This window comes from Oncorhynchus tshawytscha, linkage group LG30, assembly GCF_018296145.1.
Source record: "Oncorhynchus tshawytscha isolate Ot180627B linkage group LG30, Otsh_v2.0, whole genome shotgun sequence".
NCBI classification, from domain to species: Eukaryota; Metazoa; Chordata; class Actinopteri; order Salmoniformes; family Salmonidae; genus Oncorhynchus; species Oncorhynchus tshawytscha.
In genome coordinates this window covers 23,171,833-23,192,919 of record NC_056458.1, presented here as the reverse complement: position 1 = coordinate 23,192,919, position 21,087 = coordinate 23,171,833, and the positions used below count along the sequence as shown (strand labels likewise).

General features: G+C 44.3%; 1 protein-coding gene across 2 annotated transcripts in view; it reads left to right on the top strand.

Moving 5' to 3' along the window:
• LOC112228555 (polypeptide N-acetylgalactosaminyltransferase 10) overlaps positions 1-21,087 on the top strand; it is an 82,704-nt gene that overhangs the window by 36,684 nt on the left and 24,933 nt on the right. For both annotated transcript variants that reach the window (XM_024393964.2, XM_042309272.1), the window contains 2 exons: positions 16,625-16,810; positions 17,032-17,215. In XM_024393964.2, the coding sequence (XP_024249732.1) occupies positions 16,625-16,810; positions 17,032-17,215 (370 nt within the window). The remainder of the gene's footprint in view (positions 1-16,624; positions 16,811-17,031; positions 17,216-21,087) is intronic.

Sequence of the window (21,087 nt, the reverse complement as noted above, 5' to 3'; positions counted from 1 at the left end):
TGCAATACCAGGCGGTGATACCGGTCAGGATGCTCTCGATGGTGCAGCTGTAGAACTTTTTGAAGATCTGGGGACCCATGCCAAATCTTTTCAGTCTGCTGAGAGGAAAAAAAGGTGTTGTCGTTCCCTGTTTGGACCACGATAGTTTGTTGGTGATGTGGACACCAAGGAACTTAACTCACGACCCTCTACACTACAGCCCCGTCGATGTGAATGGGGGCGTATTCGTCCGTCCTTTTCCTGTAGTCCGCGATCATCTCCTTTGTCTTACTCATGTTTAAGGAGAGGTTGTCCTTGCACCACACTGCCAGTTCTCTGACCACCTCCCTATAGACTGTCTCATCGTTGTGGGTGATCAGGCCTACCACCGTTGTGTCGTCAGCAAACTTAATGATAGTGTTGGAGTCATGCGTGGGTCAACATGGAGTACGGGGGGGGGGCTAAGCATGTACGCACCCCTGAGGGGCCCCCGTGCTGAGGATCAGCATGGCAGATGTGTTGTTACCTACCCTTACCACATGGGGGGCTGCCCGTCAAGAAGTCCAGCATCCACTGGTTTTGAACACTGAGCTGTAGTCAATGAGCAGCATCTTCACATAGGTTTTGTCCAGGTGGGAAAGGGCAGTGTGCGATTTGAGATTGCGTCATCTCTGGATCTGTTGGGGTGGTATGCGAATTGGAGGGGTCTAGGTTTTCCAGGTTAATGGTGTTGATGTGAGCCATGACCAGCCTTTCAAAGCACTTCATGGCTACCGACGTGAGTGCGGCGGGCGGTAGTCATTTAGGTAAGTTGCATTCGCTTTCTTGGGCAGAGGGACTATGATGGTGTGCTTGAAACATGTAGGATTTACAGACTCGGTCAGGGAGAGGTTCAAAATGTCAGTGAAGACACTTGCCAGTTGTTCTGCGCAAGCTCTGAGTACATGTCCTTAATTCATCTGGCCCCGCGGTCTTGTTAATGTTGACCTGAAGGTGTAATCACACAGTCATCCGGAACAGCTGGTGCTCTCATGCATGCTTCAGTGTTGCTTGCCTCGAAGCGAGCATAAAAGGCATTTATCCAGTCTGGTAGGCTCAAGTCACTGGGCAGCTCGCGACTGGGTTTCCCTTTGTGGTCTGTAATAGTTTGTAAGCCCTGCCACATCCTACGAGTGTCAGAGCCAGTGTAGTAGGATTCAATCATAGTCCTATATTGACGCTTTGCCTGTTTTGATGGTTCGTCTGAGTGCATAGTGGGATTTCTTATTAGCGTCCAGATTAGTGAGGAGGTCAAAGACCTGGTCGTGTGGTGCCAGGACAACAACCTCTCCCTCATCGTGATCAAGACAGGACATATTTTTGGACTACAGGAAAAGGAGGACCGAGCACGCCCCCATTGTCATCGACGGGGCTGTAGTGGAACAGGTTGAGAGCTTCAAGTTTCTTAGTGTCCACATCCCCAACAAACTATTATGGTACGGGATATAATTATGGTCAGATTTTCCAAATGGAGCGCGAGGGAGAGCGTTGTACGGGTCTCTGTGTGTGGAGTAAAGGGGGTTTCCTCTGGTTGCGCATGTGACTTACCGGTAGAAATGAGGTCAAACGGATTTAAGTTTGCCTGCGTTAAGCTCATACCGAGACTCAATATGAGCACATACCGAGACTCATTGTGCCACTAAAATGTCCCTCTGTCTAAATAGGGCTTTATTTTATTGGAATTGCTTGAAAACTCTGCACCAGGTGTTTGCATCTGATGATAGAGCCCCATTCATCTCAACGGGACTGTAGCGAGACCACTGCTCTCGCCATGCGGCGCTATGTGATGGAGGCCTGTCATTTGCAGATTGATCGTTCAATTACTTGCTCACTCGGGCCCAATGGGATCAATTGAGTGAATGGCTCAAATGCATGACTCTCCGTCCCCTTACCCTTCCTCACCAACCCCCCCCGTCCACACCCTGACACATGCACCTCTCTCTTCCTGTTGTCATCCTTTATTTTTACTCTTTCTCTCCCGTTCTCCACTGACACTCAATCACTTGTCATTGCTTTCTGTCAATTGAGTCAGAGCACCAGTTACCCTAGTTGTAGCTTTCTTCCTGAGAACAGCAGGATAATAAACTCAGCAAAAAAAGAAACATACCTTTTTCAGGGCCCCGTCTTTCAAAGATAATTCATAAAAATCCAAATAACTTCACAGATCTTCATTGTAAAGGGTTTAAACACTGTTTCCCATGCTTGTTCAATGAACCATAAACAATTAATGAACATGCACCTGTGGAATGGTCGTTAAGACCCTAACAGCTTACAGAAGGTAGGCAATTAAGGTCACAAATATGAAACCTTAGGACACTAAAGAGGCCTTTCTAATGACTCTGAAAAACACCAAAAGAAAGATGCCCAGGGTCCCTGCTCATCTGTGTGAACGTGCCTTAGGCATGCTGCAAGGAGGCATGAGGACTGCAGATGTGGCTAGGGAAATAAATTGCAATGTCTGTACTGTGAGACGCCTAAGACAGACCTACAGGGACACAGGAAGACAGCTGATCGTCCTCGCAGTGGCAGACCACGTGTAACAACACCTGCACAGGATCGGTACAACTGAACATCACACCTGCGGGACAGGTACAGGATGGCGACAACAACAACTGCCCGAGTTACACCAGTAACGCACAATCCCTCCATCAGTGTTCAGACTATCCGCAATAGGCTGAGAGAGGCTGGACTGAGAGCTTGTAGGCCTGTTGTAAGGCAGATCCTCACCAGAACAACGTCGCCTCTGGACACAAACCCACCGTCGCTGGACCAGACAGGACTGGCAAAAAGTGCTCTTTGCTGACGATTCACGGTTTTCTCTCACCAGGGGTGATGGTTCGATTCGCGTTTATCGTCGAAGGAATGAGTGTTACACCGAGGCCTGTACTCTTGAGTTGGCTCGATTTGGAGGTGGAGGGTCCGTCATGGTCTGGGGCGTAGTGTCACAGCATCATCGGACTGAGCTTGTTGTCATTGCAGGCCATCTCAATGCTGTGCATTACAGGGAAGATATCCTCCTCCCTCATGTGGTACCCTTCCTGCAGGCTCATCCTGACATGACCCTCCAGCATGACAATGCCACCAGCCATACTGCTCATTCTGTGCGTGATTTCCTGCAAGACAGGAATGTCAGTGTTCTGCCATGGCCAGCGAAGAGCCCGGATCTCAATCCCATTGAGCACGTCTTGAGACCTGTTGGATCGGAGGGTGAGGGCTAGGGCCATTCCCCCAGAAATATCCGGGAACTTGCAGGTGCCTTGGTGGAAGAGTGGGGTAACAGTGTTCAGGAACACATTATTAACCCATTTCTGTTAGTCACATGTCTGTGCAACTTGTCCAGTTTATGTCTCAGGTGTTGAATCTTATGCTCATACAAATATTATGTTAAGTTTGCTGAAAGTAAGTTTATATCAACAGGTTTTTCCTGCACTATTGCATTTTGATTAAACTATATATTTTTTTAAACCCAAAATATTAATTCCTAAATATTCACTTGCTGAAGGTAAACGTAAGTATGGAGCCTAGCTAGATACAATCTTTTGTGTGAGATGTAATTCAGGACATTATCTAACAGTAATAGCAGGGTTGTTGTGGCTGAGGCGGTGCAGAACATTCCCTTCTGCATTGTGTTATTAGTATATTACATTTAAACTCCCTATCTAATCAACAGCTGTGTACACAGTCTAGCAAAATCACATTGTAGGATTTTTAATGAATTTATTTGCAAATTATGGTGGAAAATAAGTATTTGGTCACCTACAAACAAGCAAGATTTCTGGCTCTCACAGACCTGTAACTTCTTCTTTAAGAGGCTCCCCTGTCCTCCACTCATTACCTGTATTAATGGCACCTGTTTGAACTTGTTATCAGTATAAAAGACACCTGTCCACAACCTCAAACAGTCACACTCCAAACTCCACTATGGCCAAGACCAAAGAGCTGTCAAAGGACACCAGAAACAAAATTGTAGACCTGTACCAGGCTGGGAAGACTGAATCTGCAATAGGTAAGCAGCTTGGTCTGAAGAAATCAACCGTGGGAGCTATTATTAGGAAATGGAAGACATACAAGACCACTGATAATCTCCCTCGATCTGGGGCTCCAAGCAAGATCTCACCCCATGGGGTCAAGATGATCACAAGAACGGTGAGCAAAAATCCCAGAACCACACGGGGGGACCTAGTGAATGACCTGCAGAGTGCTGGGACCAAAGTAACAAACCTACCATCAGTAACACACTACACCGCCAGAGACTCAAATCCTGCAGTGCCAGACGTGTCCCCCTGCTGAAGCCAGTACATGTCCAGGCCCGTCTGAAGTTTGCTAGAGAGCATTTGGATGATCCAGAAGAAGATTGGGAGAATGTCATATGGTCAGATGAAACCAAAATATAACTTTTTGGTAAAAACTCAACTCGTCGTGTTTGGAGGACAAAGAATGCTGAGTTGCATCCAAAGAACACCATACCTACTGTGAAGCATGGGGGTGGAAACATCATGCTTTGGGGCTGTTTTTCTGCAAAGGGACCAGGACGACTGATCCATGTAAATGAAAGAATGAATGGGGCCATGTATCGTGAGATTTTGAGTGAAAACCTCCTTCCATCAGCAAGGGCATTGAAAATGAAACGTGGCTGGGTCTTTCAGCATGACGATGATCCCAAACACACCGCCCGGGCAACGAAGGAGTGGCTTCGTAAGAAGCATTTCAAGGTCCTGGAGTGGCCTAGCCAGTCTCCAGATCTCAACCCCATAGAAAATCTTTGGAGGGAGTTGAAAGTCCGTGTTGCCCAGCAACAGCCCCAAAACATCACTGCTTTAGAGGAGATCTGCATGGAGGAATGGGCCAAAATACCAGCAACAGTGTGTGAAAACCTTGTGAAGACTTACAGAAAACGTTTGACCTCTGTCATTGCCAACAAAGGGTATATAACAAAGTATTGAGAAACTTTTGTTATTGACCAAATACTTATTCCACAATAATTTGCAAATAAATTCATTAAAAATCCTACAATGTGATTTTCTGGATATTTTTTTTCTCATTTTGTCTGTCATAGTTGAAGTGTACCTATGACGAAAATTACAGGCCTCATCTTTTTAAGTGGGAGAACTTGCACAATTAGTGGCTGACTAAATATTTTTTGCCCCACTGTATATCTACTGTAAATCATGTCCAGATATGCTACATTTTTAACTTGCATAGAAATAAACCACATCCATGTTCTCCTTTTGGTAGGTATTTTCAATATTAAACGTGCAATGAACTACATGGAGGAAAAAGTACACTGTGCATTCAGCACCAAGGACAGAACTCTTGTTAACGGGTATGCACAAAAACACAAGAAAAAGAGGGCTCTCAACATTACCTTTAAACTACTCAATCAGTGTGAGGAGTGAAGTCTGATGGGCATTGACGAGAGCAGTTGAAGTCAGGTATAGTTTTTGACATCGTTATGCACAGGATTGCTGAGAGGTGAGAGTCCGTAAGAGATGATCTGTGCCTTGACTTGTTATATTTCATCACTGAAAATGTCTGTTCACATACATAGGTTGACTCAAACATTACAAACTTCTGAGCATGTCTCCTAATCTTTGGAAAGTTTTGTTCATCGAGAGATGCATAGAACCTCATCAGTGATATTGTTTTGAATAGTTCTCTAATCACTGCATCAGACTGAAGATCGATAAGTTCAAGTTGCAGGTCAGTGGGAGCGTTATCCACATTGAAGTTGAAAGGAGAGGAAACCAACAGCATGTAATTTTCCAAAATGTTGAAATCCTCAAAACAATGAGAACTCACCGTTCAAAGCACACAGCAGCGATGTATACTTCTCCCGCTGGTTATCTGATAGGGAACAGACTAATAATGTCAGAAGTTGGGGGAGATAGTTGGCTTCTACTTGGAGGGTCAGGAGGAGTAATTTTCCATTGAAGGCTTTGACAAGGCTTTACATCTTGATGTAAAAAAAGGCCCTTCCCTTGAAGTTTGGAATTCAGTTCATTCATTAGGGTCATGATGTCCACGGTGAAGGCAAAATCAGCCAACCATTCTTTATCTTGGGGCGGCAGGGTAGCCTAGTGGTTAGAGTGTTGGACTAGTAACCGAAAGGTTGCAACTTCAAATCCCCGCGCTGACAAGGTACAAATCTGTCGTTCTGCCCCTGAACAGGCAGTTAACCCACTGTTCCTAGGCCATCATTGAAAATAAGAATTTGTTCTTAACGGACTTGCCTAGTTAAATAAAGGTAAATAAATAAATCTTGCAGTTGCGTGAAATCCACATATTTTCCTTGTTGAGTTTTTGCAAATTAATCTCCAACTTCAGGTCCCACACCATTTTAAACACCTGTAGTGGTTCATTTCTTTACTATCAAATGAGGAGAGACAAACTTATCACACAAGTCAGAGTTATGCTTAAACTAAATCTTTATTCACTTATTAATAAGGGAGCAGGTCAATACAACACACACACAGAGTGAATCAATTGAGTGCTCTACAATAATGATGGCTGGTCGATGAATCGCCCTCAGATGATTTGTTGAGAGCCCCGAGACAAAAGTACAAAGGTCTTTTATAGCAAAGATGCACCCCCTTCAGTATACATGACAAACAACAGATGTATGGAATGGGTCACAAGGTTAAGACTAGTATAAAAAATAGTTATGATTCACAGCAGACAGTATATGCTGTTAAAACAGTTATCTTTGTGTAGAGACCAAGGTCTGGCCCTGGGGTCATCTCTCCCTGGTATCTTATAGAACAGAAACATTAACTCATGCTCTGGAATGCGGTCTCTAGGTTTTATCACCCAAAAGCCATCGTAAATCTCCTGTCAGTGTTATCTCCTAGAGGCCCACTTTCAGTTCACACAGACACAATAGAGTTATAAGAACCCGCTATTCTGTTGCATAAAACAACCATTTGATGCAGTAAAAGTATTATAACATAATCTTGCAATTTTGCTCTCTTACACCTTCCCCAAACTCAGCCATCTCACGTTTGTATGGTAGGGGAGATCTACATGACCCGACTCTCTTCCAACAGTGAGAGAAATTGCCTGTGGTTTAAAGATTTTGCTCTTATGAAATGTACCACTTTAGTGACTGTATCCACAACATTGCTCATTTTCAGAACACATTCACAGAGCACCTCCTGATGAATAATGCAATGCAGGAAAATAATTTTCTGATCTGGGTTCAGCTCAGCTACTTGATCTTGTATCCTTTTCAAAAGGCCAAAGTCTGGGGTTATGCCTCGTAAGAATATCAACAACTGCACCGTGTCACGTGAATCACTGCTCTCATCCAGGGCCAAGGAGAAATGGGTGAAATCCTTTACCTGCAATGTCCTCAACACGCCGTGTAACTGTTTGTCTTGACAGGGAAACATTTTCAAACGGCTCTTTCTTGTCAGGGCAAAGTATTACTGCACAGACAATTAAACATTCTTTAATGAATTTGCCCTCAGCGAATGGCTTGCTATGTTTAGCAATTTTGTGGGACACTACATAGCTAGCTCTCGCAATTCCGTTGTTTGCTGAATGCAGTTTTGATGCACTTGTCCTCTGTTCAGAATATATATTCCTATATTTCTCTGCATGCTTCGCCTGGAAGTGTCGGGACAAGTTGTAGTCTTTCAAGACAGCGGTGCTCTCTTTGCACACTAAGCACACAGCTTTCCCTGATACCTCAATAAAGAAACATTTCGATGTCCACTCTTGCTGGAACACCCTATATTCATTGTCTACTTTCCTTTTCTTTGAAACCTTAAACTAATTTTTGCGCAATTTCTAGCTAGCTACTATTTGTAACTGTGACGTTTGTGTCAGCCTGTCAGTCACTGTCTGTCCTCATGCAGTTATTTATACGTGCCTTCAAAATAAATGATTCCGCGGGCCGTATTGAATCAGGTCGCGGGCCACATACGGCCCCCTGGCCTGCCTTTTGACCTTGGCTGGTCTTGCAGCATTCGCCTCCCATCTCCCTGTTCCACAGACAGTGTGTTTAGGTAGTCGGTAGAAATACTGTCCGACCTGCACTAACACATCTGGGAAGATGACACTGAGATGGCCTCCATATTGCTCTGTGGCATCTGTCATCACCATCAGTCATAACCAACCCCAAATAAGGCTTGGGCGTTGTTGTGAACTTGTTTTTCTCCCCTGATGTAACATGACTGATTCTGTGTCTGGTGACTTAAACCCTGGCATGCCCACCTCCCATTTCTAATCATCATTAAGCAACAGTGAATTAAGGGGAGGTTTCATAATGTTTGTGCCCTCCGCCAGACACCGCTGGCAGCAGTGGTGGAGCCACTTTGAACTTTATCAGACCCTGTGAAATCTGTCAAAGGGTGAGAGTGGGAGGAAGAGCTGGAACAGAGAAATGAAGGTGAGAAACAAAAGGGAAGAGAGACTTGGTGATGGAGTGAGAAACTTTGCAAACCAATGGAGAGAATGCAAGAGCAAAATGGAGATGGAGGAGTTGAGGAAAGACTGACTGCAAGGGGAGGTAATGGACCTTAACTGACTTGCCTAGTTAAATAAAGGTGAAAAAAATACAGATTTCCGATTTGTTATGAGAACTTAAAATTGGCCCAAATTAATCGGCCATTCCGATTAATCGGTCGACTTCTAGTTTCAAGCAGACCAACATGGTCCCTGTGCCCAAGAACACTAAGGTAACCTGCCTAAATGACTACCGAACCGTAGCACTCATGTCTGTAACCATGAAATGCTTTGACAGGCTGGTCATGGCTCATATCAACACCATTATCCCAGAAACCCTACACCCACTACAATTTGCATACCGCACCAACAGATCCACAGATGATGCCATCTCTATTGCACTCCACACTACCCTTTCCCACCTGGACAAAAGGAACACCTATGTGAGAATGCTATTCATTGACTACAACTTAGTGTTCAACACCATAATGCCCTCAAAGCTCATCACTAAGCTAAGGACCCTGGGACTAAACAGCTCCCTCTGCAACTGGATCCTAGACTTCCTGACAGGCCGCCTCCAGGTGGAAAGGGTAGGTAACAACACATCCTCAACACAGGTGCCCCTCGGGTGCCTCTCCAACCTCTCCCTCAATGTGATTAAGACAAAGGAGATGATTTGTGGACTACAGGAAAAAGAGGACCGAGCACACCCCCATTCTCATCAATGGGGCTGTAGTGGAACAGATTGAGAGCTTGACGTTCCTTGGCGTCCACATCACCAACAAACTAACATGGTCCAAGCACATCAAGACAGTTGTGAAGAGGGCACAATAAAACCTATTCCCCCTCAGGAGACTGAAAAGATTTGGCATGGGTCCTCAGATGGTCAAAAGATTTTACAGCTGCACCATCGAAAGCATCCTGACTGGTTGCATCACTGCCTGGTATGGCAACTGCTCAGCCTCCAACCGCAAGGCACTACAGAGGGTAGTGCGTACGGCCCAGTACATCACCGGAGTCAAGCTATACCAGGCGGTGTCAGAGGAAGGCCCTAACAATCGTCAGACTCCAGCCACCCTAGTCATAGAGGGTTCTCTCTGCTACCGCACGGCAAGCGGTACCAGAGCACCAAGTCTAGGTCCAAGAGGCTTCTAAACAGCTTCTACCAAGCCATAAGACTCCTAAACAGCTTATCAAATGGCTACCCAGACTATTTGCCCCCCCACACACACACGCTGCTACTACTCTATCTATGCATAGCCACTTTAACAATCCTACCTGCATGTACATAATTATCTCAATTACCTCAACACCGGTGCCCCCACATATTGACTCTGTACCGGTACCCCCTGTATATAGCCCCGCTATTGTTATTCACTGCTGCTCTAACGGCTTGTAAGTAAGCATTTCACTGTAAGGTCTACAACTGTTGTATTTGGCTCATGTGACAAATACAATTTGATTTGAAGGAAGGCTTTTTATCAGCCCCCGGAGATTGCATTACTGTTCCTTTTGTCTGAGACTCATTTGTCATAACTTCTCTCCTTTTGTATTTTTGACGAGTTCTTCAGGAGCCTGTGCTGCTGTGTTTATGCATGCGCTCATGCAGGCCATCTGTAGTCGATGATGTGAGAATGTTTTCATTAATCTGTAATTTTTTACGTCTTAATTTGAGTTTATTTTGGGGCGAGCTAGTGCCGCTCCCTGTGGGGCCCTGGCTCATTAGCATCTAATGGTATAAATAATATAAATGATATGTGCCATTTAGCAGACGCTTACACATGCATGCATACATTTTACGTATGGGTGAACCCGGGAATCGAACCCACTATCCTGGCGCCATGCTCTACCAACTGAGCTACAGAGGACCACCATCTCAAAATAACTGTTGAGAAGTTGGATGGCTTAATGGAGTCATTGTTGTCATCCTAAAAAAAAAACATATATTTGAATAGCCCTACCCCGGAGAGCAGAAGGCCCATTTCCTGCTGTTCTGCTAATGGGAGCAGCTCTGGGGAGAGGGAGACTTCAATCAGGGCACCAGCCGAATGGTTAAAGCAGCCCGCTGGTGATCCGAAGGATGTTGGCTTCACTGTTCACTCTTTAATGGGGAGCAGCTGTCCTACCCCTACAGCAAAGTACTTTGCCTCAATTGCCCCAGTTTTTTAAAATATTTTTTTATAGCTCTCTTCATAATGAGTTTGTGGATGGAGACTCTTTTCTTTTTTTATTGTTCTAAGGAGGATACGTCGCCCTGGATGAAGAGAGGCAGATCTCTGCTAAACAAATTAATGATATAATGCACTAGAACACATCTTCCCACTCCTCTGCTCAGAGTTTGGGCTCATGAATATTTCATTGACACATTTTTTCTCTTAGCTGGAAATAATATTTAGAAAATGAACAAACAACAGGGATTTGAGTATCTCAACTGGTTTGAACTCGGAGCGGAGCGCCACAACTTTGTTCTTTTGCGGCTTCAGAGGTTCAGAATTGTGCAACTCGCCATGTGTCCTCAGACTTGTTAGTCGTTTGTGAGACTGTGTGAGAGTTTGGAAATGTGTGAATAAGAGAACAGTTGTGGCTGACTGAAAGGTAACGGGACCAGGACGTCTTCAGGTTCTTTGAGCTAACTAGCTCTGTGAGGTATTTTTACCCTTCAAACACTGTTCCTATGCAAACGTTTGTCACTCCATTCCTGTTAGAAACGCTACTTATCACTTATAAGGCTGGTTTCTATGATTTATTGTACGCCTGTGTGTAGTCAGTGCTCATCTGTAAAATCTCTTATCATATCCCCACTACCCGTTTACTCCCTGTGTATTTCCCTCTGTACATGGGTCATCCAAATCCCAGAATAGGGAGCCTTTCATACTCTCCCAAGCCCATCATCCTTACAGACATAACTTTTAATGGTGGCCACACAAAAAATCCTTAGCAAATCATAGCAGCATGCCCAGGGAGAGGGGAGTGTGATGAAGTTCAGAAGGACACTTGATTATTTTGCTGGAGGAATACATTCTGGGCCCCACTGCAGTCTTTGGTGTGCTGCCAAGCGTCTGGGAATGAATTCACCACCTCAGACAGATCCTCCCTGGGCCATATTGCCTCCACTGTAATTGGAAGCTAATTGAATTTTAAAAAGTGCATTAGGAGAACATGGCTGTGGGACCAGAGATTGTCTCTGCTACTGATCATGTGTCCCCAAATGTACTATACTGTCCCTGTCTCTCCCATTCCCAGATGTCTCTAGACCACAGCAGTTAAAATCAAAACACTCAGTTACTTCACACTGTAACTCATTGGATGGAACTAATTCATTTGTTTGTGTTAGTTTATGCTTCATGGTCATGAAGTTGGTAACTTCTAAGTTACTGGGTAAGAGTGTTTACTGATTTTGGCACTTGACATTCTTGCTATTTGTTACATAAGGAAAACAGTCATCCCCACACATTGCAAGTTGCTTCTGTGTACACTGTGTGTTGTAAATCTGTTTTGAAAAGGGTATGTTGGTTTAAATTCACAACATGAGTGCATTTGGCATATCAAGGTTGTGTGACTCTGTTGTAGATAAAGCTGCACATGACTCAGGTCCTTTTATAGACTTGACATTACCAACCTTTTGATATGCTGAAAGACACCTCTAAAACCATATCGGCTTCATTAGCAATATTAATCATTGTGAATGTTTTGCCGTTTTGAGCCCCATATAATTGCTGCTGCTTGCGTGACTTGCTTCTCTCATGTTGTTGCGTTCATTCAATTAGCTGTTTGGGGAAATGTGACATGTTCCCCCAAGCAGAAAAATTATATTTGAGGCGCTTGGTAGTAAACGCCTCATCTGTACCGTAAAATGATTCATGTAGATGAAGTCACAGCCCCAATCATATTCCCTGTCCCACATTTAATAAAGTCTAATGTTTTTGCCGAGCAGGGTGCTGCTCATTCCACGGATTAATCACCTTCCCGCTCATTCCACAGATTAATTTCCCAATTTGAGTAAACCAGATGAGTCTTCGGGATAATTTATGCATTTATTAGCCATTCAAAATTTGACCCCGTAACCTTTTCCCTTAGTCACTTCACAATGAAAATGTTCGTTGTCTAATCACAGGATGTCTGGGGGAGCATGAAGTAAAGTTTGTCAGTGTGCTTCAGTCAGAATTAGCCAAAATCAATCTCATAATGGTTGATTCATAACCTGTGATTTATTGACGGTGCATATGAGGGGACCTGCCATCATCTTCCCTCATAGTCAAACTAGAGCTCAATTTAGAATATTCTAACAGCCTAGTATGTTGCTAAACCAAATGCAAATGTAATTGAGTATTGACTTCAAACGTTGTTGCTGTGCCCACCATATGGTGTTTTTCTTTCTCCCGGACCTTTATCTGTTGTTGTTCTACCACCGCCCAGGTGTTTCACTGGCTGATCGTGGGGGTTGTGTAACAGATGGGAACTTGAGGACTTTGGTGATTCTGATATTTGATACTGCGATCCATGGAGATGGTTTTTAATTTGGTCAGTGCAGGTTCCCTAAAGAGCTAACAGCAGACAGTCTCACTACCCACAACACATCCTGCCAAAAAGAGAGTGGGGGAGGTGGGATAAAGATGGAAAGCTGGAGAAAGTGAGAGTGAAAGATTGAGAAATGGAGTGAGAGGTAAAGAAATGAGAGAGCGACAGATTGAGAAACCTGGCCCAGCTGTCACTTTGGATCAAGTCTACCCTTCCAGAGCATTGGGCAGCCAAAAAGACAAGCCCCGGACCACTGAGAAATCAGACCGAGAGGTTTAAACACACTTTGTGAGCCACTTTTAGTAGCCCAGCAACCGTTTTAGAAAAAGTTTTGAAAGGGTCATTGCTTTTCCCCCGATCTTTGGAATCCAATTTGTGGCTGCCAGGAAGGGGAGGCCAGTGACGGACTCACATTTGTAATGCGTGTCCCTTGTTGCCTAGTGTCTGGGGGGGAGCAGCCCAGGTGATATTTTTTTTTATATACCCAGTCATTTTGTGGAAGAGCCTCCTTTTTGATCCACAGGGTCCCAATATGAAATTATTCTGTTTGGCTGGTCCATTTATCAGGCAGCGTTGGAAACGGTCCCTCCGGCATTGCCTTCCCATCCTCTGCAATTCATTACATTGTATTACTTTTATAGTAGATATGATTCTGGGGCCCTTCTTCCAATTCCAGCCCTGACGGCCGACACAAATGCGTAATGTGATGCATTATCATTTTTCTCTACTGCCGCCGCTACCACCGCGTTTGAATGAATCTTACTTTAGTGCTGACAGTTAAAATGCTGTTCACCTGATTGCGGAGAGTTTGGTGGTGGGCGGTGGATGTCTCTCTCATTCCCTCCTTTGTTAAGCTCAGCCATTGTGTCTTCCCATAAAAGGTTGTCTGTTAAAGGGGCCTCGTGCTTTGTGCTTATATTGTACAAGGCCCAAAGTAAGGCCATTTTAATGAAAAGAGGAGTGTTCTGTGTGCACAGTGAGTGGTTACAGTTATATTCACACTCAACTGGACCTGGGCAAACCCTTTTATATCAGAAGCCTCTGAACTTAAAAATCTATAAACTACCATTATATGGACACTTTACCAAATAAAATGACTCAATATCCCTCCCAATTAAGATTGTTTTGTAGCAAAACAACTTCTAAATGCAATGAACCTGCCATACATCCAGTTTTCCAATAACTAATAAAGGCTATAGATAAAAATGCGGTATGTTATGTACTCATGTAAAACACAACTCCAGCTTTCACCCTATAAGTTTCACTGTGGTGTCAGAAGGAATAACTCAGTAATGTGTCTGGGCACTGCTGAGAGAAGGATGGTGAAAGAGAGGGAAATGAGGGAGAGGGAACACTGGAGAGTGGGAGAATCTGACTGATTTAATTACTGGCCTGCTGGAATATAACGAAGACAGGATATGGGGCTCTCCTCTGTGGCTGGAAGAGGGGGGTGGGGGCAGGAGATTTTATGGAAATTTGCCTGCAATCGCCTTAATCCATTATTTGAGGGCCTTAATGTGAATTTGATGTCATCCGTGTCGAGTTAATTCGGTTGCACATATAGATGTTGATTATGTCTCCACTCGGCACAGCCAGAAGAGGACTGGCCACCCCTCAGAGCCTGGTTCCTCTCAAGGTTTTTTCCTAGGTTCTTGCCTTTTCTAGTTCGTTTTTACTAGCCACCGTACTTCTACATCTGCATTGCTTGCTCTTTGGGGTTTTAGGCTGGGTTTCTGTTTAAGCACTTTGACATCTGCTATGTAAAAGGGTTTTATAAAGACATTTGATTGTCTTTGTTACACACACTGACCTTGAACAACAAATCCATATAAGTCACGTTATATTATCCAGTCAGAATGGCCAGGTTGTTATTGTAATAGAGAATGTTTTCTCTCAACTGAATGTAGGTCTAGATTTAACTTCCCTGATATTTTTACATTTTTATTGAAATGCAGATGTCAGGCCTGAAGATTTATAAACTCCTATTAGAGTGGATTGATTTATTTTTGAGGCGGTGTAGCTACTGCTCTGAGGATAGATTTGTATTGAAAAAACACAGCTACCAATAACTTGTTTTTCTTCTATGCGAGAGTTCTTCTTGAGGCTATTTTCTCCTCTATGCCTTACATCTATAAAGGAATGGTTAAATACCTTTTTATCACAATTAAATATGTTCTCGTGCTTAAAACATTGCTAATATGTCAGTAATTGCCTTACTAAAGATACTCCCTGAAGGGTGAATGCAACAAAAGAATGTGAGTTCTGTGCTGTAAAAGTCTTCAGTATTGACTGTAAAAGAATAAGGTCTCGAGGGATAAGTGTATGCACATGTTTGTTGAAGTAGCCATCCATGTCGTTTATGCCTGTGCACTTTTTCTTCATATTCAACTATAGAAGCATGCTTTTGTAAGCAATCTCACTGCTGTGCTTCAAGGTCTTCTGTGGTCATGTCTTCATGGGTACTGTTCCTCATAAACTACTCTCCATGCCCTGGCTATGAATTGTGCTCATGAAAAATAATGCCCTCGGAAACATGACCGAGGCAGACACCGATAGCTAGGTTAATTACAGCCACAGCCAATCAGTGGTCTTATCCATAATTGAAAGTTACAGTGGGGCAAAAAAGTATTTAGTCAGCCACCAATTGTGCAAGTCTTGGTAGATTTGCAGTGGTCTGACTCCTTCCATTTCAATATTATCGCTTGCACAGTGCTCCTTGGGATGTTTAAAGCTTGGGAAATCTTTTTGTATCCAAATCCGGCTTTAAACTTCTTCACAACAGTATCTCGGACCTGCCTGGTGTGTTCATTGTTCTTCATGATGCTCTCTGCGCTTTTAACGGACCTCTGAGACTATCACAGTGCAGGTGCATTTATACGGAGACGTGATTACACACAGGTGGATTGTATTTATCATCATTAGTCATTTAGGTCAACATTGGATCATTCAGAGATCCTCACTGAACTTCTGGAGAGAGTTTGCTGCACTGAAAGTAAAGGGGCTGAATAATTTTGCACGCCCAATTTTTCAGTTTTTGATTTGTTAAAAAAGTTTGAAATATCCAATAAATGTCGTTCCACTTCATGATTGTGTCCCACTTGTTGTTGATTCTTCACAAAAAAATACAGTTTTATATCTTTATGTTTGAAGCCTGAAATGTGGCAAAAGGTCGCAAAGTTCAAGGGGGTCGAATACTTTCGCAAGGCACTGTATGTATATATGTGTATATATATTATATGAGTTTATATATAGAGTGTGCAACTCAATTTAATATATCTTATGGTAACACGTTGTATAAAAGTTATATTGCCCTCGAAGCCTGGCACAATTAAGTGATAATGCCCAAGAAGCCGGTGTTTGGAGGATATATTGGAACTCAACTTCATCTTGGGCCTAACACCAGTGCCAATATATCCTCCAAACACCGACTTCTTGGGCATTATCACTTAATTGTGCCAGACCTACTGTGTGTTCCTCTGAGTTTGAGTGCACGTGTTCTCATGTCTGTTCTTTTGTATTGATGGGTCTCCTTCAGTGCTCCTGGAGGCCTTACTAGAGGATGCAGTGTATGCATATGTTTGTCTGTGTGCATGTTCGTCTGACTGTGATGTAAACCCCCCCTCTCCTGTCTCTCTCCCTGTAGAGCACCTAAAGGGGTCTCTGGAGGAGTACATGGTGCGGCTGCCCAAGGTGAGGATCCTGCGCACCAAGAAGAGGGAGGGTCTCATCAGGACCCGTCTACTGGGGGCGGCGGCGGCCAATGGAGAGGTCATCACCTTCCTGGACTCCCACTGTGAAGCCAACATCAACTGGCTGCCCCCGCTGCTGGGTGAGTCATCCTGTTAGGGCACACTGCGCAATGCTTTGCTATATAGTTTATTTTTGGTCATTCTGTGGTAGATGAATATACTATTATATGAATTACTCATCTGTACAATGTGCCTATTACCTTGACCAAAGGGGGCAACTTTTTAACACTGATGTTTGACTTAGGCCATACACCGCTTTCTGTCTGGTTTTCTTTCTCCCCACTCATGCTCTATCTCTTAGACCGTATAGCCGAAAACAGGAAGTCCATCGTGTGTCCGATGATCGACGTGATCGACCACGACAACTTTGGCTACGAGACGCAGGCGGGCGATGCCATGCGAGGGGCGTTTGACTGGGAGATGTACTACAAACGCATCCCCATCCCCTCGGAGCTGACAAAAGAGGACTCTAGCGAACCCTTTGAGTGAGTCACGTGACCAGAAAGCACATCAGGACCCAACAAATCAGCACATTTAGAATGATCCCATTTATAGTCACCAGATGCCACACAGTTTGAGTCAACTCATTTTCTGTGTGATTGACAGTGCAGTAGCATGAAATGAGAAGTGGGTTAGATGGACTGACGAGAACATATTATGGGGCAAACGTCCATGCTGGCCCCTGGGTGTGAAAGCCTCTAAATCCCTCCATGCTCCATGCCTCCTGGCCTGATGGGCAATATGCTCCACTCCCCTTTCATTGCAAGATGACACAAGGATTCTCTCGGCTCCACACTTTTGTGAGCGCTCCCTCAGAGGTCAATAGACTGAAATTGGGAATATCGGCTTTGCAATTTGAAGTAAAACTAAATTGTGATTGAATAGTCATGGTCGAATTTAAATGGAATTGTAATTAGTGTGATGATAAATTTGAGGAGAGGGCAGGAAGGAGGGAGGGGTGGAATAGAAATGACGTGGTGCCAGTGAGGGAGTAACCTCAGCTGAGCAGTCCTCTGCTGATAAATGCTTTACATAAGACATCCCTTTGCCTCCACGACTACCTTCTTTATATGTGTGGCGCAGCATCGGGGTTCACGCTGTTGAATGTCAAAGACTTCTGCCATTTGAATGCCCCCAAACAGATGTAATTCAGCATTCCAGACATTATAGCTGGGAATTTCACCTCACGATACGATATCACGATACTTAAGTTCCGATGCGATATGTATTGCAATGCGATTTAATTGCATTTTGATGTTCCAAACATTTTGCTCACTATATGTCTGCTGCAGAGAGACAAGGGAGAGCATGAGAAAATTAGTTTTGATCAGTCATAGAAATTAAAGTGTGAAACATGTTGGCTCGCTATTTAAAAAGATGGAGAACAAGCTATAGGATGAACATTACCAGAGTTTTGGCGCCGGTACAGCCGACTAGCTCTAGCTAACGCTACCTACCAGATTTTAAAAATATTTTTTTCCCCCCAATCGTTACTTGGAGTTAAAGATTCAATATAATATCTTCCAAAATAATATTGCGATATGTAACTATCGATTTCCCTTAATTGATCATTCTAACGGAGAAGTTTAGGACCCAGACATCTGCCTGCCCGGCCTTCTTACGAGTCACTCGAACATCTAACTTCTCTCTCCCCTCCAATATCCATCCAGAGAGGGTTCATCTCTGCCTCCAATTTAGAGTTGAAGGGGGCTGCCAGTTGCCATGACAGCCTGTGGTGTGTATGTGGAGACTGTAGCCTGCCTGTTTAATAGTCTCATTGTCTCCCTCTGATAGCCCTTCCAGTCAGGGACACGTCTCCAGTAACAAGGATGCCATTCAAGGTCCCCCCAAATTCTGTACAAATCCTGTCTGCCTGGTTCATCAATTAACACACTACGTTCATAATCACCCCTCTGCAACTGATTTATTAGAACCCCATCAGATAAGTTTAAATGTCATGAGAGTGACAGCACATCAAATCACGGAGGGGCAAATGACTACTATCATTTTGGCCCCAGTTGAATACACACATAACAAAGACTTACCAAACTATGCATCTCTGACACACGCCTGACCACTGACACACACAAGTTTTGACAGGAGTATGTTTTTCCTTGGGATTCTCAACAAGATTTAAAATCAAATTTTATTTGTCACGTGCGCCGAATACAACAGGTGTAGACCTTACAGTAAAATGCTTACTTACAAGCCCATAACCAACAATGCAGTTTTAAGAAAATCCCCCCCCAAAAAAGTAAGAGATAAAAATAACAAATAATTAAAGAGCAGCAGTAAATAACAATAGCGGGGCTATATATACAGGGGGTACCGGTACAGAGTCAATGTGCGGGGGCACCGGTATTGCATAGATAATAAGAGAGCAGCAGCGTGGGGGGAGGGGGGATGCAAATAGTCTGGGTAGCCTTTTGATTAGCAGTTCAGGAGTCTTATGGCTTGGGGGTAGAAGCTGTTTAGAAGCCTCTTGGACCTAGACTTGGCGCTCCGGTACCACTTGCCGTGCTGTAGCAGAGAGAACAGTCTATGACTAGGGTGGCTGGAGTCTTTGGACCCATGCCAAATCTTTTCAGTCTCCCGAGGGGGAATAAGTTTTGTTGTGCCCTCTTCACAACTGTCTTGGTGTGGTGTGCTTGGACCATGTTCGTTTGTTGGTGATATGGACGCCAAGGAAACTCTCAACCTGCTCCACTACAGCTCCGTCGATGAGAATGGGGGCTTGCTTGGTACTCCTTTTCCTTTAGTCCACAATCATCTCCTTTGTCTTAATCACATTGAGGGAGAGGTTGTTGTCCTGGCACAACACGGTCAGGTCTCTGACCTCCTTCCTCCCTATAGGTTGTCTCATCGTTGTCAGTGATCACTGTTGTGTCATCAGCAAACTTAATGATGATGTTGGAGTCGAGCCTGGCCGTGCAGTCATGAGTGAACAGAGGTTACAGGAGGGGACTGGGCATTCACCCCTAAGGGGCCCCCGTGTTGAGGATCAGCATGGCGGATGTGTTGTTACCTACCCTTACCACCTGGCGGTGGTCCATCAGGAAGTCCAGGATCCAGTTGCAGAGGGAGGTGTTTTAGTCCCAGGATCCTTAGTACCTTCAAATCTCATCACTAAGCTATGGTATTGAACGCTGAGCTGTAGTCAATGAATAGCATTCTCACATAGGTGTTCCTTTTGTCCAGGTGTGAAAGGGCAGTGTGGAGTGCAATTTGAGATTGCATCATCTGTGGATCTGTTGGCGCGGTATACAAATTGGAGTGGATCTAGGGTTTCTGGGATAATGGTGTTGTGAGCCATGACCAGCCTTTCAATGCATTTCATGGCTACAGATATGAGTGCTACGGGTCGGTAGTCATTTAGGCAGGTTACCTTAGTGTTCTTGGGCACAGGGACTATGGTGGTCTGATTGAAACATGTTGGTAATACAGACTCAGATAGGGAGAAGTTGAAAATGTCAGTGAAGACACTTTCCGGATGGTCAGCGCATGCTCAGAGTACACGTCCTGGTAATCCGTCTGCCCCAGTGCCTTGTGAATATTGACCTGTTTAAAGGTCTTCCTCACATCGGCTGCGGAGAGCTTAATCACACGGTCATCTGGAACAGCTGATGCTCTCATGCGTGTTTCAGTGTGATTTGCCTAAGCGAGCATAGAAGTTATTTAGCTCATCTGGTAGGCTTGTGTCACTGGGCAGCTCTTGGCTGTGCTTCCCTTTGTAGTCTGTAGTAGTTTGTAAACCCTGCCACATCCGACGCTCGTCGGAGCCGGTGTAGTACGATTCAATCTTAGTCTTGTATTGATGCTTTGCCTGTTTGATGGTTCGTCGGAGGGCATAGCGGGATTTCTTATAAGCTTCCGGGTTAGAGGCCCGCTCCTTGAAAGCGGCAGCTCTACCCTTTAGCTCAGTGCGAATGTTGCCTGTAATCCATGGCTTCTGGTTGGCATATGTACATACAGTCACTGTGGGGAAGACGTCCTCGATGCAGGCTATGTCCTGATTTTCATTGAGCGCCACTTGAGGGAAACTATCCTACTGTACAGTGGAAATTGAGTTTTATTATGTGTTTAACATTATGAGTTGAGTATGGTGCTTATTATGCCAGTCAGGTTCCGCCGTGGCGTTGATGGTTTAATTGTTTCTGTGTTCAGAGAACCCCCGGGTAAGCCTGCAGTTAACTCCCAAATTGATGAGTCTGGTTGAGTAATAAAGCCTTCAACTCGCACAAACAGTCTATAAAGACGGTTATAAACCGCAGGCCTGCCATAGCAGTCACCTTTCCACACTGACTTACATGTTTTTGATTTATCCTTCATGAGAATTAATATCTTCCTGTCATTTTGG